The following is a 26,715-nucleotide window of genomic DNA, read 5'->3' on the forward strand; positions in this document are numbered from 1 at the left end:
AATCACTTTTATTGCATTACATGTGAAATAAAAAATTTAATAAATAAATAAATAGTTTAATAAATAAATAAAAATACGCGAATCGTTCTATGAAAACTGCGGATGGACGAAACGTACTCCAATCTTTCGACTGCGTTTCCTATGTTTCGCAATGGATGTTAAGGGAGTTGTAGTTCTTTTACCAGCCGCTTCGTATCGAACCGCAGTGATTCATGTCTGTTTGAGGACTACAAAGCGTCACACAGCTCATTGTTCCATTCCTACACTGTCCTCTGATTGGCGCTCACCGCCACACAGCCCCGCCCCTCATTCTTTAGATTGGTCATGCAGAAACTTCCGTCTTTCTCAAGCGATTCCAGCGACAGAAAGGACAATATTCAAAAGAGTTAACGAGGCTAATCAGCAGTCGGATAAACACATTTACGAGCCTCATACAGGTAGGAACGTCTAAAATACTCTTTATAAATTTAATCTGTCATAAACGGTCTTTCTGTGTAAAAGCATTTACGGTTGTTTTGGGACGAGCAGAGTCTTTAGCAAAGCAGCTAACCAGATCATCACAATAGATCAGATACTTAGAAACATTCAAATAATGATGTTTACATTTTATTGAAGTTATGATTTATACAGTTGCACAGAGTCCAACTTGGATCAATATTGAGCAGGCATCAGATTCTTTTGAAGCTTTTTCTTGAAAATCAGTTTTAAAGAGAGCTAAACCAGGCCTGCTGGAGACTAATAGAGAAAATATAACAGAAATTTAGAAAACGAGGCTTTAACACGACACAGTTTTAACACAGATTGTTACTGAAATCGGTCAGTAGATCAGTTTGATAAATGGAATGTGAATATTTTGGTCAGTCGTTGGTATCAGCCTGATGTTGTTATCTTTCAGTGTGTTGTTTTTGGTGAATGACGTAATATTTGGGTGTAAACGTGACGTATCTGATCTTTTAGGAATCACTCAGTAGAATCTGGTGTGACAATGTTGCAACGTTATATTTGACAAATGGAAAATGTTAAAATTGTAGCACAGTTGCCATTGAGTTTGTGTCCATTTTGACCAAATGAAGAATATTGTGAATGAAATGACTGACTAAAGACTTGTGTATGTGATGCTCTGGAGTAAACAAACAATACAGATCAAGACAGGTGAAGGTGAATAGTAGGTTTCATTATTAACACACCATCATTTCTCAGCTAATATAAGCTATAAGTGTGGAAGAAATTATATTAATCACATTGCAAGAAATTGTAAAGGTATTTGCTTGTCTTTACTGTAAAACTGGGTTAGATAAAAGTATTGATGTTGAATGATTATTGATCTGTAGCGGTAATAAATATGTAGGTCTTATATAAGCTAGATGTTTATGTTCTGACAACACCTTCTGGCATATTTATGGAAGTTGATCCAGGTCTAATTAGGTCATTGATAAACATTGAACAAGAATATGTTTAATTAGGGATGCGCCAATAATACATTTTCTCTTACAATACCTGAAATACAAGTATCAGTCAATACCGATCCGATACCAGTGTTTTTTTCTTAATAATTTTAAAGTATCTATACCTCACTGTGTGGAACTGATTGGCAATAATCTTTTATGTGTGAAGAAACGCAAACCTCTAACTACACATTATTTCATTATGTTATAACTATTATTTCATAATGGTCGGAGTTCAATTGAATAAGACACCCAAACACGGTGTTCATAGCAGGGCTGGGTATTGATACAGATTTTCCGATTCGATTCCCATTCACAAGCTTTCAATTCGATATCGATTCATATGGGTATATTTCAGTTAAAATATCCGTTTTGCTGACATTAAAGTAGTTCTCTCTCAGCTAATGCTGTAAATTATACAGGGGACCATCTTCTTGGTACATTATTAAATGATTAATTTTAACATTTTTATTTCATTGTTAGTTTTTCATTATTTTAGTTACATTTTAGCTTTTTAAAAATGCATAAATTCCATCAATAAATATGATGTCATAATAATAATAATAATAATAATAATAATATATATATATATATATATATATATATATATATATATATATATATATATATAATATTATATTGCATGTATATATTTTGCTACATGTTAATTGTTTACATTCATAATTTGCACTATTTAATCTTAGCATCTGGAACCTTTTGAATTCGACACTGAATTTTTACTTTAAGATACCATCAAATCAAATCACTTTTATTGTCACACAGCATATACACAAGTGCATTGGTGTGTGAAATTCTTGGGTGCAGTTCTGATCAACATAGCAGTCGTGACAGTGATGAGACAGTACCAATTTACAATAACATCAAATTAACACAACACAATTAAAGTCTAATATACACATAATTACACACAACAGTATACAAATAATAACATACACTGTACAGTATACAATACACACAATATAGATACACATTATTCAATAAAAAAAGTATATATAGAATGTTCAGTAGGCTGTATTGTACTGTATTGACATTCAGGCTGTCGGTTGATAGTAAGTTGTTAAGAGAGAATATAATATAATAATATTATAATTTATGACAGTCCGGTGTGAGATATAAGAGTAATAAAGTGCATTGCTGATGTATTTTGATCGTGGGAGATCAAGAGTTCAGAAGTCTGATTGCTTGGGAGAAGAAGCTATCATGAAGTCGGCTGGTGCGGGTCCTGATGCTGCGATACTGCCTGCCTGAGGGTAGCAGTGAGAACAGCCCATGGCTCGGGTGGCTGGACTCTCTGATGATCCTCCGAGCTTTTTTCACACACCGCCTGGTATATATGTCCTGAAGGGAGGGAAGCTCGCCTCCGATGATGTGTCTGGCAGTTCGCACCACCCTTTGCAGGGCTTTGCGGTTGTGGGCTGTGCTATTGCCGTACCAGGCGGAGATGCAGCCAGTCAGGATGCTCTCTACAGTGCAGGTGTAGAACCGTGTGAGGATGTGGTGGTTCATTCCAAACTTCCTCAGCCGTCTCTGGAAGAACAGGCGCTGAAGAGCCTTCTTCACAACGACTTCAGTGTGGATGGACCATGTGAGTTCCTCAGTGATGTGGACACCCAGGAACTTGAAGCTGCTGACTCTCTCCACTGGTGCTCCATTGATGGTGATGGGGCTGTGTTCTCTTTGTCTTCTTCTGAAGTCCACCACAAGCTCCTTTGACTTACTGAAGTTGAGGGAGAGGTTGTGCTCCTGACACCAGTGTGTCAGAGTGTGTACCTCCTCTCTGTAGGCTGTTTCATCATTGTCAGTGATCAGACCTACCACCGTCGTGTCATCAGCAAACTTAATGATGGCATTGGAGTTATGTGTTGCCACACAGTCATTTGTGTACAAGGAATACAAGAGTTGGCTAAGAACACAGCCCTGCGGGGCTCCAGTGTTGAGGGTCAGTGATGAGGAGATGTTGTTGCCTATTCTAACCACCTGGCGTCTGCTTGACAGGAAGTCCAGGATCCAGCTGCACAGCGAGCTGTTTAAGCCCAGAGCCCGGAGTTTCTCATCTAGCTTGGAGGGCACTATGGTGTTGAATGCTGAGCTGTAGTCTACAAACAGCATTCTCACATAAGTGTTCTTTTTTTCCAGGTGGGAGAGAGCAGTGTGTATTGTAGATGCAATGGCATCATCAGTGGAGCGGTTGTTGCGGTAAGCAAACTGCAGTGGGTCTAGAGAGAGAGGCAGCACAGAGCAGATGTAATCTCTGATTAGTCTCTCAAAGCATTTGCTGATGATGGGGGTCAGAGCAACAGGACGCCAGTCATTTAAGCAAGTGATTTTTGATTGCTTTGGAACAGGCACAATGGTGGATTTTTTAAAGCATGTGGGGACTACAGACAAAGAGTCCGTAAAAACACCAGCCAGCTGGTTCGCGCACGTTCTGATGACGCGGCCCGGAATGCCGTCTGGGCCCGCGGCTTTGCGGATATTCACCCGTTTGAAGGATCGGGTTACATCCGCTACAGAGACGGAGAGTGAACTAACCTCTGTAGCTTCGGCCGCGAGAGCTCTCTCCACGAGGGCGGTGTTATTTCCCTCAAAACGAGCATAAAAAGTATTGAGCTCATCCGGGAGAGAGGCAGCGGTGTTCATGGCAGAGTTTTTATTCGCTTTAAAGTCCGTGATGATGTTAATTCCCTGTCACATGCTTCTAGAGTTGGTGGTGTTAAACTGTCCTTCAATCTTGTTCCTGTACTGGCCTTTTGCTGTTCTGATTTGGAGGGCATAACTGGCTTGTTTATGCTCCTCCGCATTCCCGGAATTAAAAGCGGAGGTCCGCACATTAAGTGCCGCGCGAACATCGCTATTTATCCATGGCTTCTGGTTCGGATAGATCCGTGTTGTTCTGGTCGGAACAACGTCCTCTACGGACTTTCTGATGAAACACAATACGCTCTCAGCGTAAAGCTCAATGTCGTCATCAGAGGTGGACCGGAACATCTCCCAGTCCGTGTGATCAAAACAGTCTTGTAGCGTAGAGTCTGATTGGTCCGACCAGCACTGGATCATTCTGAGGGTGGGTGCTTCCTGTTTCAGTTTTTGCCTGTAAGCGGGCAGAAGCAGAATGGAAGAGTGGTCCGATTTGCCAAATGGTGGGCGGGGGAGGGATTTGTAGCCATCCCGGAAGGGAGAGTAGCAATGGTCCAAAACCCGGTCCCCTCGTGTGTTGAAACAAATGTGCTGGTGGTATTTTGGTGCGACTGATTTTAAACTGGCTTTATTAAAGTACCCAGTCACAATGAACGTGGCCTCAGGGTGCGCGGTTTCCTACTCACTTATACTCCCGTACAGTTCCTTGAGTGCCCGGTCTGTGTCGGCTTGTGGCGGGATGTACACAGCAGTGATAATGACCGCTGTGAATTCCCTCTGTAGCCAGAATGGTCGACACAGAAGCATGAGAAATTCCAGATCAGGAGAGCAGAAAGATGTGATAGAATGTACGTTCCTCTGATCACACCAGGATTTGTTGATCATAAAACATACACCACCACCTCTGCTTTTACCTGAGAGGTCTTTCGCTCTGTCCGCTTTTGCTCTGAAGTCCGGTTTACAGTGTGAAATTGCTGAACCAATGTCCAAAAATGTTTGTCTGTCGTAGACAATAAGGCAGACAACATCCAAGACAAAAAAACATAAGAATTGTAAACAAAACAAACAAAACACTACCATGCTGTGTCGGAGCTCGCAACGCAGCAGCCATACTCGGCGCCATCTTGACTCCAGATGAACTATGTGAATTATACCTCAATTTAATTAACACCTTATTTCTGTAGGACTAGTTCTTATATTATTTCTGACTGTACAGTAGATCACTTTACTGAGTTGGGATATAGCTATTAAAAATGTTTGTTTCCCACTCCATAACAGATATCATTTTTATTTCATCAAGATCCTAATGATTTAGGCTAAGTAATCATTACTGTAGTTAGGTCAATATAACTAGTCTTTTTTTCAACACCTGCCACAGTTGTAGTAAACATTTATAATAAATTATTTAAAACTATAACATTTCTGTCAAAATAGCATGTTACTGTCACTACTGTAAAATCGTGATAAATGTAAGCAAGGGAGATAGTGTGCAATTTAAAAAAAATCTTATTTTGGCGCAGTTTCTTTTTTCCTCATCAGTGCTGAATAGAATGTCGGGGCTGTCGAGCTATTTGAGAGGTTTTACTTCCTCGATAGTGCTTTAAACTAGTAATTTTCAGAATTGAAATGGGTCTTAAGTTTAGAAGTCTGCGCCACGATATCAAGGTAAGCCTTGTGATCATCAAGGGAAGCCGCCGCAATATTAAGTGATCAGCTCTGCACTATCCCATCTCTGGAGCGCTGATAGCGAGGGAATCCCAGTTGAAGCGCGCACTCCAGATTTACAGAAGAATAGAGCACAGTGCATCATTTGCATGAGCTTCTATGATGTATCGCACCACACTTACATGAAAACCAGGCTTCAACTGCACCGCACAAATGCGTTTAAAGCGCATCAAGTGCCGGATGCCAGCTTTGGTGGCCCGATCGTGCAAAATTTCATAGGAAAATCTTTATTTTTACCCACCCCTTGTTCTTAGCATTTATATATTTGCTTCAAATTCCCTTATTTTGACAGCAAAATGCAATTGGAATTTGAATTGCACAATAATCACACGACATCTACTTTGTGCGTAACACAAGTAATTTTTCCAACAATTGTTTACAGACAGATTGTTTCACTTTTAATTGACTATATCACAATTCCAGTGGGTCAGATGTTTACATACACTAAGTTAACTGTGCCTTTAAGCAGCTTGGAAAATTCCAGATAATGATGTCAAACCTTTAGACAATAAGCCAATTAGCTTCTAATTGGCTAATTGGAGTCAATTGGAGGTGTACCTGTGGATGTATTTTAAGGCCTACTTTCAAACTCAGTGCCTCTTTGCTTGACATCATGGGAAAATCAAAAGAAACCAGCCAAGACCTCAGAAAAATTTTTTGGACCTCCACAAGTCTAGTTCATCCTTGGGAGCAATTTCCTGAAGGTAACATGTTCATCTGTACAAACAGTAGTACGCAAGTATAAACACCATGGGACTACGCAGCCATCATACCGTGAGGGAAGGAGACGCATTCTGTCTCCTAGAGATGAACGTAGTTTGGTGTGAAAAGTGCAAATCAATCCCAGAACAACAGCAAAGGACCTTGTGAAGATGCTGGAGGAAACAGGTAGATGAGTATCTATATCCACAGTAAAACGAATCCTATATCGACATAACCTGAAAGCCTGTTCAGCAAGGAAAAAGCCACTGCTTCAAAACTGCCATAAAAAAGGCAGACTACAGTTTGCAGGTGCACATGGGGATAAAGATTTTATTTTCTGGAGAAATGTCCTCTGGTCTGATGAATCAAAATTTAACTGTTTGGCCATAATGACCATCGTTATGTTTGGAGGAAAAAGGGTGAGGCTTGCCAGCCAAAGAACACCATCCCAACTGTGAAGCATGGGGGTGGCAGCATCATGTTGTGGGGATGCTTTGCTGCAGGAGGGACTGGTGCACTTCACAAAATAGATGGCATCATGAGGAAAGAAAATGATGTGGATATTTGAAGAAACATATCAAGACATCAGCCAGGAAGATAAAGCTCGGTCGCAAATGGGCCTTCCAAATGGATAATGACCCCAAGCATACCTCCAAAGTTGTGGCAAAATGGCTTAAGGACAACAACGTCAAGGTACTGGAGTGACCATCACAAAGCCCTGACCTCAGTCCGATAGAAAATTTGTGGGCAGAACTGAAAAAGCATGTGTGAGCAAGGAGTCCTACAAACCTGACTCAGTTACACCAGTTCTGTCTGGAGGAATGGGCCAAAATTCCAGCCACTTATTGTGAGAAGCTTGTGGAAGGCTACCCAAAACGTTTGACCCAAGTTAAACAATTTAAAGGCAATGCTGCCAAATACTAACACAGTGTATGTAAACTTCTGACCCACTGGGAATGTGATGAAAGAAATAAAAGCTGAACTAAATAATTCTCTCTGCTATTATTCAGACATTTCACATTTTTAAAATAAAGTAGTGATCCTAACTGACCAAAGACAGAAAATGTTTTCTATGATTAAATGTCAGGAATTTAAATGTATTAGGCTAAGGTGTAAACTCCTGACTTCAACTGTATCAGACTGTCATTAGTAATAAACAACAGAATTCCAGCTATGTGATGAGGTTTCTTGGTTTGACGCTAAATGCCTAGTAAAATATAATATCCTATTGTCACATGTTTCCGCTGTGTAAATTCATAAAGTGATGTGAATTATTTGTAGAACTTTCATCTACTTGAGCTTACAGGGTTATGTTGATTTACTTTCTCCAGCTTGATTGTTAAAGGGATATTTAACTCAAAAACCTCTGACTTCTGTACTGTTAGGCAGAATGACTTTATTTCCTCTTTGGAACACAAAAGGAGATATTTGGCAGAACGTTAGCCTCGGTCACCATTCATTTTCTTTGAATTGCAAAAAGATGCAGTGAAAGTAAATGGTGACTGAGGGTAATGTTCTGCCTAACATCTCTTTTTGTGTTCCATGGAGGAAAGAAAGTCATACAGGTTTGGAATAACGTGCGGGTAAGTAAATCGTGACAGAACTTTTATTTTTGGCTGAACTGTCCCAAAATAAAATCTTAGTATCTGATTCCAGATTCACCTGCATTAGGGTGTTACCCATTTCAGACTCTTACTAGAGACAGTACAGGAATCAGGTGTTGGTTGGCCTTTGTCAAGAGGAAAAAGGTGAGCCATTATAATGCATATGTAACCTGGCAACCATGCTTTACAAGGGAAGTGCTGGTATTTACAGACATTGAGTGAAGCAATGGCCTGCTTTCTGTGACGTCACATCGCTCCCTGTGAATGTCACCCAGATAAGGCCGCCTCCCACAGTGGGGCCAAAGGCCTTTTTGATCAGGTGGGAATGAAAAAGTGTGACTCACCATCTCCTGTCCTTTAGCCTGAATTGGTGGCATTGAGATAAGCATGGCACTTTTAATGGTTTGTAATGTTCCTTGTAGTTTGAGAGGAGCTGTGACCTTCTGGCGATAACAAGCATTATTGTTTAACACGTGTCGGATGAAGAAATAAACACTGTGGCATGTTCTTGTGGATGTTGAACAGGGAAATAAGGTGATGGTTGTTTATCTAATTACCATTTGACAGTAAGAGCTCACCCAAAATTTAGAAGTCTGATTATTTACACTGTCGTTCCAAACTCAAATGCAGTTAATTTTTTATTGGAACAGAAAAAGTTGTTATTGCCATTTTCTGTCAAACTCCAAAAAAATAAATAAAAAAAGTTTGATAAAAGTAGTCCATAATGACTCGTGTGCTACAAGTCACATCTAGCACTCATCTAGTTAAGCCTTCAAATTAAAAATGACATGTCAACACCGTTGATGCCACAACATCATAGTGCACGAGTCGTATGGACTATTTTTGTGGTCATTTTTAACTGTAATTGTATTGAAAGAGCTGCAAAATGTTTCTTAAAAAAAATTCTACTTTTGTTTTCCACAGAAAAAAATCATTTAAATAATGACAGTTTTATTTTTTGGAGTGAACTATGCTTTTAAATAAAGAAGGTATGTTTATAAAATTATTAAAAATAATTATTAAAAATACAAAAACCTATTATTACAATAAATCTCAAATTTAGCTTGGTCGATCTTTAGTGTAGTTATTTAATGATATCATAAACTCATGACTGAAGTCTTTTGAATTCATTTTGAATACATAGAGTAACCCAGGTAAAATAAATGTATAAAATAATAATAAAAAAAGATTAGTTCAGATTTGTTCACAGTAACCATTTTTGTACATCACACTTTTACACCAGTAGGTGGCAACAAATGAATGTCTTTTGTGTTTTGAGTAAGTCATTAAACAATTGATAAAGCACCTCATTCACGACTAAAACAAGTCTAATTATACTTTATTAAAATTAGCGTGTCTACTAAGAGACTTCAGCAGTTTTAAAATATAAGCGTTTCCCTGCAAATGACAACAAAGCATATCATTTTGTGATCTGCTGTTCAAGGCCATCAAGGTCTACATCAAAAGAGAACATTATTAGCCTAAAAGTAATTACAAGTTTTAATTTACATCCTGATATCATTGTAATGTCATAAATCACTTTTACTCTTAATTCATCCAGCCCCTTTTTCTCCTTGTTAAACGAGATTATGGCTGAAGCCCTCCTAAATATGGTCTAACAACGCCTATGGTAGTATGTCAATTCCATTAATCGAAATTAATTGCAGTTATAGCATCAAGTGATAGTTTAATCACGTGCAGCTCTAATTGTCACATTGCTGTCATCTTTGGGCCATACGGCTTGAGAAGGCTAATTCATAACATTATCTTCATTGCCGTAACAACCAGGAAATAGCTTTTATTTTCGTTACACCCAGCACATGACTAATACCTTAATCTCGAGGGGCCTACTGGTTCCATCAAAAACTTGGCGCTTTCCTATGGCTATCAAGTCTACCTTTTGAACGCAGGTTGAGAATGTCATTTCCTTACCTGTGAAATGGAATCCCGCTACCCTTTTATAATCTCTTCCTCACGGTGCCCTTGTGTTTTAGGGATCTACTGGGCCCCCTTCATCTCGAGCCCCCCAGGAGTGAAGGACACTCCACCCCGCCCCTTCCACACCCTGCCGAGGATGACAATGGAAGAGATGAAGAATGAAGCAGACGCGACCTCGATGGTTTCCATGACGCTCTATGCCGTGATGTACCCTGTTTTCAATGAGGTACGGTGGTAACAGTATTTGAGATTGGCTTGTTCACTGTTAGACTCTGTTCAGTCATGGCTGTGTTGAGACACACAAGCCGAGAAGTGTTAGGAATGGAGGATTATGAGATGCAAATGGTGCACACCCACATGCTTAAAGGCCTGGAGTTTCAAATTTGCTTCGCTTCAAGTGTAGTCACACAAATCTCACAGCACTCCTCTCTGTATTTTTTTGCTAAGAAGTACAGTTCTGGTTGTCCCAGAACTTTTATCAACAGACACATTAAGATGCTAAAGTTGTCAATCCAGCTTGCGAACTGATTTTTGATCTATTAGCCTAAGTATTGTTTAAAAATAACAAAAAGGTAAGAAATCCACAAATTGGAACACGTTTTTCATTCAAAAATAGAGCACAACGGTCTGGTTCTGGAAGAAAAATCCAATTAATTTAACCCTTTCATAGGGAATCTATCTTTAACGATAACTTACTGTATAAACCTTTAAAAACATTTTGTTAATCAATGGTATATGCTTCTGTTGAAGCCATCATTTTGTGTTATTTCAACTTCATTTTCACCAATCAGTGAATCGTGGAAAACGTAGCACAGCAAAATATCCCTGCAGTGACCGCCTACTTCCATGACTTACTGTAAACACAGTCGAGTCAGTCTCTCTACACTCTCAAACTACTTACTGTATATTAGGGCTGGATATTGACACAGATTTCCCAATTAGATTCCGTTTAACAAGCTCTTGATTCGATATCGATTCATATGGGTATATTTCCATTATAATGTCCATTTCGCTTACATATGAAAGAAATTCTCTCCCAGCTAATGCTGTTAATTATACAGGGGACCTTCTAACTAGGTACATTACAAAAATATAAATTTGACTAATTATACATTATTAGTTTTTCATAATTTTGGTCACTTTTTTTTTTTTTCTCCCAATTTGGAATGCCCAATTCCCAATGTGCTTTTAAGTCCTCGTGGTCGCATAGTGATTCGCCTCAGTCCGGGTGGCGGAGGACGAATCCCAGTTGCCTCCACGTCTGAGACAGTCAACACGTGCATCTTATCACGTGGCTTGTTGAGCGCGGTGCCACGGAGACATAGTGCGTGTGGAGGCTTCACGTCATCCACCGCGGCAACCATGCTCAACTCACCACGCACCCCACTGAGAAAGAACCACATTATAGCGACCACGAGGAGTTTACCCCATGTGACTCTACCCTCCCTAGCAACCGGGCCAATTTGGTTGCTTAGGAGACCTGGCTGGAGTCACTCAGCACGCCCTGGGATTCGAACTAGCAAACTCCAGGGGTGGTAGTCAGCGTATTTTACCACTGAGCTACCCAGGCCCCCCCACATTTTGGCCACGTTATTGTTTAATTGCATAATTTGTACTATTTACAAGTATTTATATTGATTTGTTGAACGTGTACTAAAACCGGTACTGGCATTTCTGTAAATGAGCGCATGTTAATTAGAGAGAATTCCTCTCATCTGTGCCATGCATGATTACAATTAAATGTTTATTTTTTGTTGTTTTTGATCAACAACTGACTGTAGAGAACAGAAAGGGTATTAAAAGAGACATTATTCAATGACAAATCGGTTGCGTGGATCTTGCCTTTTACACGGAACAACTTTTACTCTCAACATGCAGTGAAAGGATCTTGCTGCTGAATACTTCACCACTATACTACACAATTACTGGTGAGTGAAATGTAAACATTTACCAGCCAGTTGCCAAATACACTGTATACATTTTAGTCGCATAGTGCGAAATTTGGATGCAAATGCAAGTGATTTCCTGTTACTCATAGTGTGAAAGATCGATCTTGGGATTTAGGAGTCAATATCGAGATCGTTCAAATTAAGATCGCGATGCATCAGAAAATCGAAATTTTTACCCACCCCTACTGTATATCTGAATATTTGCAATAAATGTAAAATATATTGATTCTATACTTATAATCAACTTTAAAGCTGCAATATGTAAGATTGTTGGGGTTAAAAATGAACAAATTGCCATTATTGATTGAGTACATAAACAATCAATGTTCAAAACAATGTCCTTACCTTACCCCGATTCAATACGGTAAGCCTATAAAAATGATTGTTATTTTGAGCTGTCTGGTTCGATTTGGCTTGTGACGTTCATCCTGTGTCATTACGTCATGTCCGCACATACAGGAAAAAGTGCCGGCTGTCTCATGTTCCGGCTGGAGAAATTAAATACGCAGTTCAGCTCAGTTCAATAACACTCACACAGTTCAGGACAGCATCGCAGCAGTCTGGATGGATGTTTATCTGTTATCCGTTTGGTGAAGTTGTTTACCTATGTCATGTTAATATGTATGACTTCTGAAATTGACTTCTTGTATTTGTTATATTGCATTTTTAAGCATATTATTATCATGTTTAAAGTATATTTTATCCCCATCATTATTGAATCCTTGTTTTATGTTTTATGTTTATTTATTGTGTGCATTTCATAGACATACTATTGTAGTAACTGAGGCTGGACAATATAGTATGAAAATAATAAAGTCTTCTATTGAACTCGTATCAGCCATATCACGAGTTTAACCTCTTAAATTGAAAAATGTAGTACAATTCAAACATTAATAGTAGATAAAACACTTGAATAATTAAATTAGGATCTGCTGGTGGTGGATGAGGAGAGTCCCTTGTTCTCTTTTTAAAAGTGCTTTGAGTGTAGTGTCAGAAAAGCGATTTAAGTGTAAAATTCATTCAAATATGTAAATAAGAGTGTTGTTTATCTTCATCAAAGCATGTAATATTTCCGTTTCAAATGTTCAATCATATAATATCAACATGAAAACAGCACGTTATGACTCCGGCTCCAGTCATGATCACACATAGATGACGTCCAGGTAAGCTCAAATTGGGAGATTCATCCGCAAGAAGAGCAGTGCCAGAACACGACTGACGTAATGCATTCTTCCGCATATTGCTTGCACATTTATTTTTCAACCACAGATGTCGCTAGAGAGCACAAAGTTACGTAGTGCAGCTTTAAATCATTAGTTTGATATTTTTCCATCGTTCTTAACCGTATTACGTCGTTCGAAATGCTTTATTTCAAATACTTCTTTGCTTCAAATAAAAACATGTAATGTTATGATTCACCTCAGGGCTGGCAGGTTTGGTTCATGGCTTACGGCACTATTATTAACTATTTTATAAAAACCCTGTGGAAAAACTTTCCAGAACCAAGAAGGCTGAAAAAGTGGTCACTGTTGCGTAGGACAGGGTAAAAATATCGATTTTCCAATGCATCATGATCTTCGTTTGAACAACATCGATTCATAAATCCCAAGATGGTTTTTTACTAAATGTGCAGGGTTCCCACGGATCCTTAAAAGTCTTAAAATGTCTTAAATTCAGTTTTCCAAAATTTAAGGTCTTAAGTCTTAATTATTATTTAAAGAGGTCTTAAAGAGCCCATATTATGCTCATTTACAGGTTCATAATTTTATTTTGGGTGTCTACTTGAATAGATTTACATGCTTTAATGTTCAGAAAACACATTATTTTACTCATACTGTACATTGCTGCAGCACCTCTTTTCACCCCCTGTCTGAAACGCTCTGTTGTAGCTCCTGTCTCTTTAAAGCCCCCTTTTCCGAAAAGCCCAGCTGTCAGCTGGCCCAGTCTGTTGTGATTGGTCAACCGCTTAGAGCGTGTGTTGGAAATGTAACACCCCTTTCCATAACCGAGTTTCAGCTCCAGAGGCTCCTGAGCAGTGCATTCCTGAGGCGGGCATTATGCAAATGTTTACATTATTACATAGTGACATAGCTAAGTCACGGAAGTAATGGCTGGACTGCAAACCAGATGTTTCAGGCAGTTCAGGAGCAGTGTTTTCTGTGGGAGAGTGTAACTCCCTTTGCCGTGGACTTTGTGCTATGTAAATTTGCAGACCTTTTACATGCACAAACAGCTATATTACACACTAAAGGAAAGGTAAAATCGCAAAAAGAATAATAAGGCCTCTTTAAATTTGGGAGCGGATAGGCAGGCGTTGTGATATGACCTAATGTGATTATCAAACTTCAAAAGAATATGATTTAATTAAATAAATGCATGCGCTGCATCCCTCAGAGTGAAAATGTGGCACTGTTGTATTTTCTCCAAGCACGCGGGGGCTTGTGAGTGTTTTCAGCTGTTGCGGAGCAGTTCATAATCATTAAGCTATATCGGAAAATTATGACAAGCGATTACTAAAGATCAACTGTTGATGAAGATGATATAGTGTTGATGAAATATGACAATGTTTACTTTTAATTGTTTATACGGGTCTCCATACTGCGACTAAAATGGTCGCAAATGCGACCAAAAATAATTGATGGCGACAATAGTTTAAAATCAAGTCGCTGTTGGCGACGGTCGGGTTGTGTGCGTTCATATGCGGTTTCGTCAGATATCATATTGTGAGTTATTGAATATATCTTCAGAGTGTGCACCAGTGTGTCTCGAGCCGCTTTTCACCCGTTCTGTTTCTGACGAGCTCGCTGCTCCGCACGCAACAACAAACCCAGCGCAAGAGAGTCGTGAACAAATTACTCTTTTGAACTGGATCTTTTTCATGAATCACCCGAAAAGAACTGAGGGTTTGAACTCAGGAGCTCAGGTTAGCAGTTTGAATCAGATTCACTTTCTCAGCGAATCAGCCGTCAGTGAGCTCACAACTGGGAGCACAGACATTTGAAAATAAGAGTGCCGTGTATTTCGGGCGTCTTTATAATTAAAACCACTTTTTTCTTCTGGTAATTATTGTTTGTGATTGGAGTAGCACAATAAACTGCATCTGGGATTTCATTCAATTTGCACTCTTGTAGTCTCTGTGTCTATATATATATATATATATATATATATATATATATATATATATATATATATATATATATAAAAGATACGCTTTTGACACTTAGGACAATTGAGGGACTTGTACACAACTATTACACAAGGTGCAAACATTCACTGATGCTCAAGAAGACAACACACTACTATATGCATACTATACTTTATATAAATATCTGTAATGTAGATTCTGAAGAGCAGTACTAAATAAAATAAATGTTTTATCTCTTATATTTATATAAATTATGAAAGGCTTGTGAACATTTGAGACAAAAGGGAATGCAATCTTATCTTCTCGACTGTATATACTGTTTATTAAACCTTCGATGAATGGGTTATGAGATGACTTCCTTTTCTTTGACTTTCTATCTTGTTTCTGAACAGCAATCTAAATCAAGAAAATCTGTGATTTGGCTACTAAAAACAGCCATTTGGCTCCTTTAAAATTTAAGTTTTGGAGCCAATGGCTCCCAGGTCATTTTTTTTTTAGTCTGCAGCCCTGATATTGTAAAATGTAGAGTGCACATTTTAAATCCCTTATTTGTTTGAATGAGCAGCTGGAAGCAGTGATGGGCAAGCATTTCAAAATAAGAGTCCTCGGTGTATTTCAAAGTTAAAGTGCCTTTAAAGTTAAAAGTTCCACACTATGAATCACATCTGCAACCCCCCTCCCACCAACCATAAAGTGCATCTGGAATTTAAAAAAAAACTATTGGCAGATTATAATTTCAACACATTATCGAATCAGCACAATCCAATATCGGTCGACCTCTAATTTCTATCTATTAAAACCAATTTTAGTGGTATATTTATTATGGGTGTAACGATTCATCAATCTGGATTGATGCATCGATCCAATGTTATCGATACAACGCGTAAATATTTTATGATGTACCTTTTATTTTACTACTCTCATGTCAGCCACGTCCGTTCGCATTTCCGTCAGGCGATGAAGCAACCTTATTACATTCATTTCACTTTATGAGTGCTAAATATGCTTTTCATGTGGGACACGGATGTGCGTGGGGTCTTTGAAGCCAGGTTGTGCTCTGCTATCCATGCGGTGTGCGCATGCGTCAACCGGGCTTCCCGCGAAATGCAAGCTCCATTGACAGGACCCATGTGAGCGCATCAACTGGGCACTTCTTAAAATGTGAGCTTTTGTGACAAATGCAGAGCAGCTCACGTGCGCGATTAATTTGGGCTTCCGTCGATATCGTTGTGCATGCGACCCATTTGAATTTTACATGAGAATTTGCTATTTTAAAGTACGATGGAGAAGTTCAACCATGTGAAACATCTTGACAACGGTGACGTTCTGAACAGCACTAATGAGGGAAAGAGAAACACCTGCTCAACTCAGTGTCCCAATGTGTACACAGAGAGCTGAATAAAATAAATTATATATTGGTTGCATTTTAGGGCAAAACAAATGTAATTGATTGTATAAAATAGGCACATAATATCGGAATATCGATCGCAGGCCCCTGAATCGAATCGTGTTGCGGCAGACTTTTGAAATATCTGCAAATATCGGATCGCAGGCCAAGAGAATTGATTCAAGATCATATCGTGATGAAACGTCCAATTTATACCCCTAATATTTATGTGGAAAATATGTCTTGAATATTTTAACTTGCATATAGCCTACCCTGTTTTACTGATAAGCAATGTTAAGGCCATGTTGAATGTGTGCCCCAGTCTGTTTAAGTAAGAGTCTATGATACATGATGTATTTTGAGATTGTGTTAGTTTTGATTTGTTCAGGTCTTGGAAAAAGGTCTTAAAAAGTATTAAGTTTGATTTTAAAAACTCTGCAGCAACCCTGATGTGGCAACCCTCTATAATGCAAGTAAATCACTTGCATGTGCGACCACATTTCGAGCTATGTGACTAGAAATGTCTGTGATTAGCCACTGGCTGGCAAACTTTCAGATTTCCTTCAAGGCAAGGCAAGTTTATTTATATAGCACATTTCATACACAATGAGAATTTAAAGTGCTTTACATAAAAATTATAAAGCAAAAAAACAAGATAAAATAAAATTTAAAACCAATTAAGAACAAGACAGAAGAATAAAAAGTAATAAAATAATTTTTAAAAAGTTTAAACTATTTAAATGAATAAAAAAGAAAAAGAATACAGAAATAAAATGATGCAGTGCAATCAGTAAGTGCAGCACAGTGCTCAGTGAATAAATGCACAGCTAAACAGTCTGGACATGAATGTGGCTACTGTTGGAGCACATCTGACCTCTTCTGGAAGCTGGTTCCAGCTGTGGGTGGCATAATAGCTAAACGCTGTTTTGAGTGAAGCCTTGGAATTTCTAACTGACTTGATCCTAATGATCAGAGAGGTCTGTTAGGTTTATATTCAACAAGCATATCTGCAATGTATTTAGGTCCTAGGCCATTGAGTGATTTATAGAGTAATAGCACTTTAAAATCAATTCTAAATGTAACTGAAAGCCAGTGTAAAGATGTGAGGACTGGAGTAATATGCTCAGATTTTTTGGTTCGGGAGAGAATCCTGGCAGTGGCATTCTGAATGAGGTGCAGGTGTCTAACGTTTTTTTGGGGAGGCTGGTGAGGTGTCCATCGCAATAGTCCACCCTACTGGTGATGAATGTATGAACAAGTTTCTCTAAGTCTTGACATGATACAAAACATCTCGCTATATTTTTGAAATAATAGTTGGCTGATTTAGTTATTGCTTTGATGTGACTTCTGAAACTAAGGTCTGACTCCAAAATGACACCAAGATTCCTTACTTGATTTATGTCTTTAAACCCTTGGAGTCAAGGTATATGTTCACCTTGTGAAATCCTCTACTACTCACCGTAGTGGCTGCTAAGAAGTTATTAGCACTGAGATCCTTTCACTGCATGTTGAGAGTAAAATGTAATAAAAATGTAATACCCTTTCTGTTCTTAATAGTCAGTTGTTGATTAAAAACAACAAAAAAAGAAACATTTAATTCTAATCACACATGGAATGCACTCAAGTAACCGTGCACGTCCTCTCTCGTTACATATGCTCACTGGCTGATGCCGTTAGTCTTAAAGAGACAGTACTGATTTAGCTCTTGTTCTACATATCAGTGTAAATACTTGTAAATAGTACAAATTATGAAAGTAAATAATAAAGATGTAACAAATATATAAATATTCAACATAATATGTGCAATTTCAAGACACTTATTGATGGAATAGGCTGAATTTGAACATTTTTCAAAAGCTAAAGTGTGACCAATATGACGAAAAATGTGAAAAATTAATATTTTCAGATTTTACCTAGAAGGTCCTTTTATAATTAAGACCATTAGCTGAGAGGGAATGTCTTCCATATGAAAGCAACATGGACATTGTAATCAAAAATATACCTATATGAATCGAAATCGAATCGAGAGCTTGTGAATTGGAATGAATCGGAAAATCTGTATCAATACCCAGCCCTACTGTTGCGCGCTATTGCAATTCCGTTTGATGCCACTAGTGGCGCTATTTATCGGCTAATTTATCCAACTTATTAAATGACTACTTTACAAATAGATAAAAATAAATGGACATGAAATCTTAATTTATGCTAAATCTTTGAATTATCCTGTGTGGAGACTGGTTTTCTTGGAAGAAATTGGTTGCCTGGGACAAGGCTCAATTATACAGCTTAGTTGTCATTATACAAAAATATTAGACTACAAATTGCTGCGATTTGATCAGTCAGAATCAATAGATAACACACAGCACGTTACTTACATGACTTATTCAGATGTCTTTAATGAGAGGCAAAACCCACAACAAACTATTTCCATTTTGAATGCGGTGATAATGAGTGTGTATAACATATTCAACACTAAAACTTAGTAGCCTACTTTATCTTGCTGTAAATTAAGATGGTTTGTGTGTGTGTTACAGCTGGAGAGAGTGAATCTGTCTGCAGCACAGACCCTGAGAGCGGCTTTTATAAAGGTGAGATCACATGATGTGCTTGTCATTACGAGAGCATTGCAGTCTTCAACTTAATATTTTTATACTTGTTATTATTTATAAAGGGATGGTTCACCCCTAAATGAAAATCCTATCATTATTTACTCACCCTCATGTTGTTTCATAGCCATAGGATTTTCTTTGTTCCATGGAACCCAAAAGGAGATGTTAGGGAGAATGTGGGTCTAAGTCATTATTCACTTTCATTGCATCTTTTATTTCCTTCCATATATTGAAAGTGAATGGTGACTGAGGCCGTCATTCCCCAACATTCTGCCCTACATTTCATTTTGTCTTGTCCTCCATGGAAGAAATAAAGTCATATGGGTTTGGAATTGGAACAACATGAGGGTAAGTAAATGATGACAGAATTTTCCATTTTGGGTGAACTATTCTGTTATTGTGTCAGAAAATTTCATTTCCTTAACAAACATTCTTGGTCTTATTGAGCTCAATTCATCTGTGCATGTAATATTTTTGTCCTTATAATATTTCTATATTTGTCTTCACAATCTTTCATCAAAATGAAAAAACTTGCTACGCCTCTGAAATCGCCTCTTTCCTTTTCGGCTGACGTCACCCAGTTTCAAGATTTGATGAATTTGATAAGTTGGGCAAATTATGAAACCAAATACTGGTATGCTATGCATGACTTATGAGTTGTCATGGGTGATATTGTTCCAATTTTTACCACAGGCCTTTTTTTTTATTGTATTTTTTTTTTAGAAATTGTGGTTGTTTTAGCTAGAGTTCTTTTGGACTGACCAAAATATATTGGTTTATTTTATTTATTTATGAAAATTATATATTTATTTATTGAACTGTGGTATTTCTAGTCTTCTGAGAAAATGTTATTCTGCTTGAAAAGGTTTTTATCAACATCAGTTTGAAATTTCATGTAATTTTGGAATCAGATTTAGAGGTTTTATGTATTTATTTATTTTTATTTTTTTGGTTACTTATTATATTTTAACATGATTTCCCCATGTAAAATAGCCATAGAAGCTGGCATGGTGTTAAAAAACAAACAAAACATTTGGACTGACCTGTGCTTGGGGTTTCTGTTTGTGTTAGGCAGAGAAGGAGAACCCCGGACTGACTCAGGACATTATCATGAAGATTCTGGAGAAGAAAAACGTGGAGATCAACTTCACAGAGTCTTTATTACGCATGGCTGCTGACGATGTTGAAGGTTTGTGTGTGTTTTTTTTTTTTTTAGGTTTTGGAAAAGGAGAGATCTTTCTGCTCTTTCAGAGCTCAGGATATTCAATTATGAGTAAGGGTCAATTTTGTCTCTTGTTTCTTATAAAATTCCTTAGGGGACATAAATCAAGGTTTACGTGGTTATGAAAAGATTGGAAATATCAAAGAATTTAAAAATTGTGTATTACAGGCCTGGAAAAGTCATGGAAATAAATAAAACATGTTTGAGAACGAGTATTGATACTTTCTTTTTGGTACTCGTTAAACCGTGTCTGATACTGTTTTTTTGGGTTTTTTTTTCTGAATTCCATATCAACAATTTATTTGAATTTTATCATCGCAATGGTGTTTAAATAAATTCCTTAAAACTTTAATCAAATTAAAGTATAACAATTCAGTTTCAGCATGATATTGTATTATTTTCATCAAATGAAGTGATTTTATACAGATCCTCTCAGCACAATCCAAAAAACAACATTGGAGTTATTTTTGTCAAATAAAGTGCTGCATAACAGATCATCACAGATGCGAGATATTGCTTAAATGTAATAAAATACTTGATTTATTATTATTATTATTTGTAGTATTACAGAGAATATTACAGAACTATAGAGTAGTGATCTATTTCTGTCGTACATTTATTCCCTGAATTAAATTGACCTTTTATTTTGGCGAAGCTTTTATTTTGAAGTCTTTCCGTGTTGTTATGATCAAGGCGCTCTGACGTTATGACGGCAGCTTCTCACTCTGGAAAAGCCGGTCGCTATATGACTCAAAGTGATTATTAATGCGCAAAATGCTGCTGTTTAGTAAATAAATAAATATGTAGTCTGTATGTGCTGCACGCTACAAAGTGAATTAGCACTCTGCCTGCTGTCATATGCTACAAACAGAGTGTGCGATGCTCATGATGGTGTTTTCTGTGTATGAGCCAAGGAGCTCTAGAAGGTATGAGCACTTTGTGTCTTTATGTCAGCACAACACCAGCTCCACACATGCAAACTATATATTTATCTCATTAAATCTAAGCTTTTGCTGTTAAATAATCTCGCTAGGACATGACTTGAATTTAATCTGTGCGCTGAATGTTATCGTAACGACATTTCTACATCAGATGGTATCGGAGCATTTTTACGAGCACGAGTACAAGTACATGAGCACCGTATCGGACAACTCTAGAATATTTATTGGTTGGATATTGCTGTCATATAGAGAGAACTTGCTCGCAAGCCATAGTGATGTTGATTTTGAGTCAGCTCATATATTGGTCTAAATGATACAGTTGCACATCGGTCTGAATCAGAATGAATCTAAATGATCGGTCTGAATCAAAATGAAAAATTAAATAATAAATTTTTTATCCAGACATCGCAAAACCCCTGAAAAAGTCATGGAAATTCATTTGTCAAAAAGGGAAATCTTATAAATATAAAAGCAAATTAGGCAATTGTTGATATACAGTAAAGGTGTATATATAGAGCTATAAAATGAATACTAGACTTTGGCAACATTGCAAATTTAACCACAGTTTATGACATGATTGAGATATCTTCAGAAGCTTAAGAGGAGATGCGAGATATTACTGGAGTATGTTTTGCTCAGAAGAAAAATCTAAAAAGCATAAAACTTAAGCTAAAGCCTTTGTTTGCTCTCCATTGAATCTCATTGCTCTCTAGGAGATAAAATGAGATATTGCAGATCTCATTTGTGATATTTCTTTTCTATGGGATTGTTTGCAATCCAAAGTGAAAGTCAAAAGTGCTACCTAAAAGTGCGTCTAGGGGGAGCTGTTTCCCCAGGAATTAAAACCCAATTAGGATGGTAATGTGTTTTCCCTCCATAATTTAATTTCTTCCTTTTTGCAAGTGTTTATTGACATGTTTGGATTTATACTGCTAATGAATGCACAGGGTGTTTCCGGGTATTGCTCACTTGTGTTGATGTAAAATGTGAAGAATTCTAAATTTAACTTCAAACCAGTTGTAATTTTGTAATCCTTGCTTTGCTGTTTCAACTTTAATCAATCCTTGAAAACCTTTGTGTGTTTGAGGTGACTGACTCTTTGTTAGTTAAACTGACTGTATTGCAGGATTCTACAGGATGATATAGAAGTTTCAGGGTTGGAATAGGGATATCTTCAGTGTATTTTACATTTCAGAATTTGATACACTATAATATTCGTATAATATGATATACTATTCTGCTAAACATTTCCTTTGTATTCCACGGAAGAAAGTGAATGATGACAGAATCTTAATTTAAGTGTTCTGGTATCATATTTTCATGAGCAGGCATTAGATGAAACTCAACATTTGTTACCATGGTGACTGATTGCTTCCTGTGGGCGTGTTTTTTGTGTGTAGAGTACATGATTGACAGGCCCGAGCGGGAGTTTCAGGACCTGAATGAAAGAGCTCGCGCACTGAAGCAGATCCTCAGCAAAATCCCAGACGAAATCAACGACCGAGTCCGTTTCCTGCAGACAATCAAGTGAGAACACTTTTCACATTAATAGCTTTTAACTTGGGTTTGTTTTCCCCCATATTATTTAATTTTTTAATGCGACATGTGAGTCAGCCTTAAAAAATGAAAAATGGCATTTGCAACACATTTAAATCCCGTAATTTGACAAATCTTTGAGTAAAACGGAATAACCATTAAGTGGGAAATGATGTAAACTGGGGCTTGATTTTGTCCAGTGGTATTTGATTGGTTTGTGAAAAAAAATAGACAAGTTTATGTAGATTTAAATTTTTTAAGCTGTAATATTTTTAGCAGGCAGTGCTTTAAAAGGGGGTAAATGTAGAGACACAACTTCTTAGAGAGTTTTAACATGCTAACAGTAACTGTCTCTGTCATTCCTCTTTGAAAAGTTGCTTTCTTTTGTAACAAATTCACCACCTTGAACAAATAACTTTCAAGACAATTACTGTCACACTTTAAATAACCTGCTGTGAGCAATGTTTCTGTTTTTATGCATAGTCCCCACATCTTTGTAGATATGATAGTTTTGTATTGTAAAAGTTTATTAGCCTATTTATTTGTTGAATAACTTTCAGTTTCCTTATCGAAGGGCTTAGCATCCATATATTGCTAAGAAACATGTTTGATCAGTGTTAGAAGGACATTTTTCCCTTGGTCTTCCTTAACACTATTATTACATACTCAGGTCTTTAGAGACCCAGCACGTATATCTATCACAAATTGATCTACAAAATGCTCAGATAGTGTCAAATTTTCAAGACAATTGGAAAATAATCAGAGAGAATACATTCTGATATATTTTGATGTTTTATTTTTCATATCAAAGAGATGATGCAACATATAGCACAGGATTCATTTCTTCCACACTGAAATTTCATGAGACGCCACTGGCTGTCAAACACATATTGAGCTACACATAAGCTACACGTATGTATTTTCTCAGGCACTTATTGAGTCTAAATAGACACACAACTTACATAATTTCAGTAGTACACCCAAACGGCAATAACCAAATCAAACTGTTTATGTTAAACTTGCTATAGTTTACTTCCACATTGCTGCTTCGTCAAAAAGCAGTGTCAAATTTAGGTAATGAAGCAGTTATATTTATTGCAATTTTGCCTTTAAAAAAAAAAAAAAAAAAACTATTCAGAAGAGAAAGATTGAGGAATACTAAAGAGCTGTGGCCACAGCGGCAAAAAATGGATGAGGTACAGGGTCACTAAAGACCTGAGGTATGCATTAAAGGGTTATTAAGCAGCTTGCACACTAAAAACACTGACAAACTTTGAAAGTATTCATGTGTTTGTAAGAAAGATAAGAGAGTAAGATCTTGTCACATGGAAGAAACAGCAGTACTGCTTATCTGAACATAAATTTATGTTGTGTCCACAGAGATATTGCCAGTGCCATAAAAGAACTGCTGGATACAGTCAACAACGTCTTTAGGAAATACCAGTATCAGAACAGAAGGGTGAGTCTCTCTCTCTATTTTACACCCACACACACTAACATGCTTTTTTATGAGATTAATTTTATGAATATAATAATCTTTCACTTATTGAAATAAGCAATAAAATTGGTTTTGTGTTTTCCAGGCACTTGAGCATCAGAAGAAAGAGTTTGTGAAACACTCAAAAAGCTTCAGCGACACTCTGAAAACATATTTCAAAGATGGAAAGTATGGAAATCTTAAAATGGTCTTTTAATCACATCTTGTTGTTTTTCTTGACAAATGTAAAGTGTGTTCACAGTCATTCAAAATTGTGCTGAACAATTAACCTAAATAAAATCGAAATTGCGATATGACATAGTGCGATCAAACCGCAAGCGCTGCGATTTTAAATAAATAGTCTGCACGTGCTGCACTTACTGTATGTGCACAGCAGCGTGAGGTTAATGAGCTGAGCGTGTTATGTTTACAGCCCTCTAGATTGTATTACACATTTGTGTAATTCCAAAAATTTTAATTATTATCCAAATCTAAAGTAACCTCATAATACTGGGTTTTTGTGGACAGAAGAGTGACTTCCTGCAGTGTTCCACCAAAATAAAGGCTTAAGGGTTTAACCGGACCGCATAGCAATGCCTCATGCAAGTAAATAAATTATTAAAAAGATATGGTACTGTTTTATAACAATAATTATTGTTTTTATTATTATTATTATTAAACAAAAATATTTCTCCTTAATAATTCCTTAACTTACTAATAGCTTATTATTGGGTTCCACAAATACTGTTTTTGAACAGTATTTCTATTGGCAGTAGAGCGTGTAGATTACTTAATTTTGGTAAAAAGGAAACACTTACTAGTTTGTTTGTTTTTTTTTGTTTGTTTTTGTTTTTTTTAACATATATAATCTACAGAGCCTCTTAGAGGACAGGATGGGAATTTTTTTCTTAAATAGTTTTGCGCTCCCTCGAAATAAGTTTTGCGCTCCCTCGCAATACGTTTTCCGTTCCCTCGAAATACGTTTTTCATTCCCTCGAAATACGTTTTGCGCTCCCTCGCAGTAGTTTTCCGTTCCCTCTCGGTAGTTTGCGTTCCCTCGCAATACGTTTTGCGTTCCCTCGCAATAAGATTTGCATTCCCTCGCATAAGTTTTGCGTTCCCCACCATGGTATTTGTAGTCAAATTATTTTTATTACCATAGTTTTTGTTTTCCTGTATTAGTACTATGGTTTTACTATGAATATCATGGTTGAAATATGGATATTTTAGTAAAACCATGGTAAATTTATTGTGAGGGAACGTAAAACTATTTCAGAAAAAAAGACCCGCCCTGTCCTCTAAGGGGCTCTGTAATAATCATCTTGCATTTCAAATCGCAATATTTTTCAAAATAATCACAATTAGATTTTTTGTCCAGATCATTCAGCCCTAATGCATGCCATGGTTGTAAACACAAAAAAATACTAGTAAATTGCATTTTGATTGGGAAATAATAGATCTATTACATTGTAGATGAAAGACAGCTAACATAGCTTCAGATTTAACTTGTATTTTTTTTTTCTCTCTCTCCTCCTTTCTCCCAGGGCGATAAATGTGTTTTCCAGTGCCAACAGGCTTATTCACCAAACCAACTTGATACTGCAGACCTTCAAAACTGTCGCATAGGAGTCAAGAAGTGTATTTTTTAATTTTTTTTTAAATAACCTTTATATGAACAATGTAAAAAACAACAACTTTGGACTGTAATTTATGATTCTTGTCTCATGGAGGTAACACTTAAGGCAAGATGGCTTCTATAATAATTTCTAACCCCACATCTAATGTTCTTTATAAGCTGGAGTGACCGCCCAGTTTTCCTCATATGCTGAGCTTTACAGTAATGCTATCACTATGGAGACGCTCTCGCTTGCTTTCTCCCTCTGTCTCACTTCCGATGTGTTTTTAGTTTTGTCCGATCAGTCCAAGAGAAAGCCAAATGCCTGGGGGCTTTAAACGGGTGGGACAAGGGGCATTCCAAAAGTGCTTGTAAATGCTGGGGTTTATCTGTCTACTCTGATGCTTTGAATTTGAATGAGAGATGTATATTTAGAAGATATTTGGTAACGGAATTGTTCAAATAAACATCGCACATGTTGGAAAGATTTAAATTGAAAGGGTTTGGATTCTTTTTCTTTCGTTTTAAATACTAGCAGCATATATTTATTGGTGCTTGCTACGGCAATTGTTCATACTTGTGGGTAAGGGTTTCAACTTGACCCTAAACCCTAAGTATTAAGTTCAGTGCAGGAACTCAGCTTGTTGTGGAGAGGTGTGAAACTTTTTTTAGTCTTCTTTAGGGTTAGGGAAAGGGTTAGATTAGGGTTAGTGTTTAACCAAAAATGTCTGTCAATTCTATTGCAGCAACCTCATTTTAAAA

At 37.2% G+C, this 26,715-nt stretch overlaps 1 protein-coding gene across 1 annotated transcript; it reads left to right on the forward strand.

The window, feature by feature from the left end:
* Positions 1-308: 308 nt before the first annotated feature.
* On the forward strand, positions 309-26,452 carry LOC127455874 (programmed cell death protein 10-A). The gene is made up of 8 exons (XM_051724014.1): positions 309-437; positions 10,129-10,298; positions 19,088-19,141; positions 20,234-20,351; positions 22,726-22,852; positions 24,242-24,320; positions 24,445-24,527; positions 25,883-26,452. Exons 2-8 carry the CDS (start codon positions 10,209-10,211, stop codon positions 25,962-25,964), a joined length of 633 nt encoding a protein of 210 aa, XP_051579974.1. The 5' UTR covers positions 309-437; positions 10,129-10,208; the 3' UTR covers positions 25,965-26,452.
* The last annotated feature ends 263 nt before the right edge of the window (positions 26,453-26,715 follow it).

Source organism: Myxocyprinus asiaticus, chromosome 18, assembly GCF_019703515.2.
Source record: "Myxocyprinus asiaticus isolate MX2 ecotype Aquarium Trade chromosome 18, UBuf_Myxa_2, whole genome shotgun sequence".
In the NCBI taxonomy this organism is placed as follows: domain Eukaryota; kingdom Metazoa; phylum Chordata; class Actinopteri; order Cypriniformes; family Catostomidae; genus Myxocyprinus; species Myxocyprinus asiaticus.

Coding starts and splice junctions, on each gene's coding strand:
- LOC127455874 (XM_051724014.1), top strand. CDS start 10,209: ATGACAATGGAAGAGATGAAGAATGAAGCAGACGCGACCTCGATGGTT. Junction 19,142..20,233: donor TGAGAGCGGCTTTTATAAAG/GTGAGATCACAT, acceptor TGTTTGTGTTAG/GCAGAGAAGGAGAACCCCGG. Junction 24,321..24,444: donor ACCAGTATCAGAACAGAAGG/GTGAGTCTCTCT, acceptor TGTGTTTTCCAG/GCACTTGAGCATCAGAAGAA.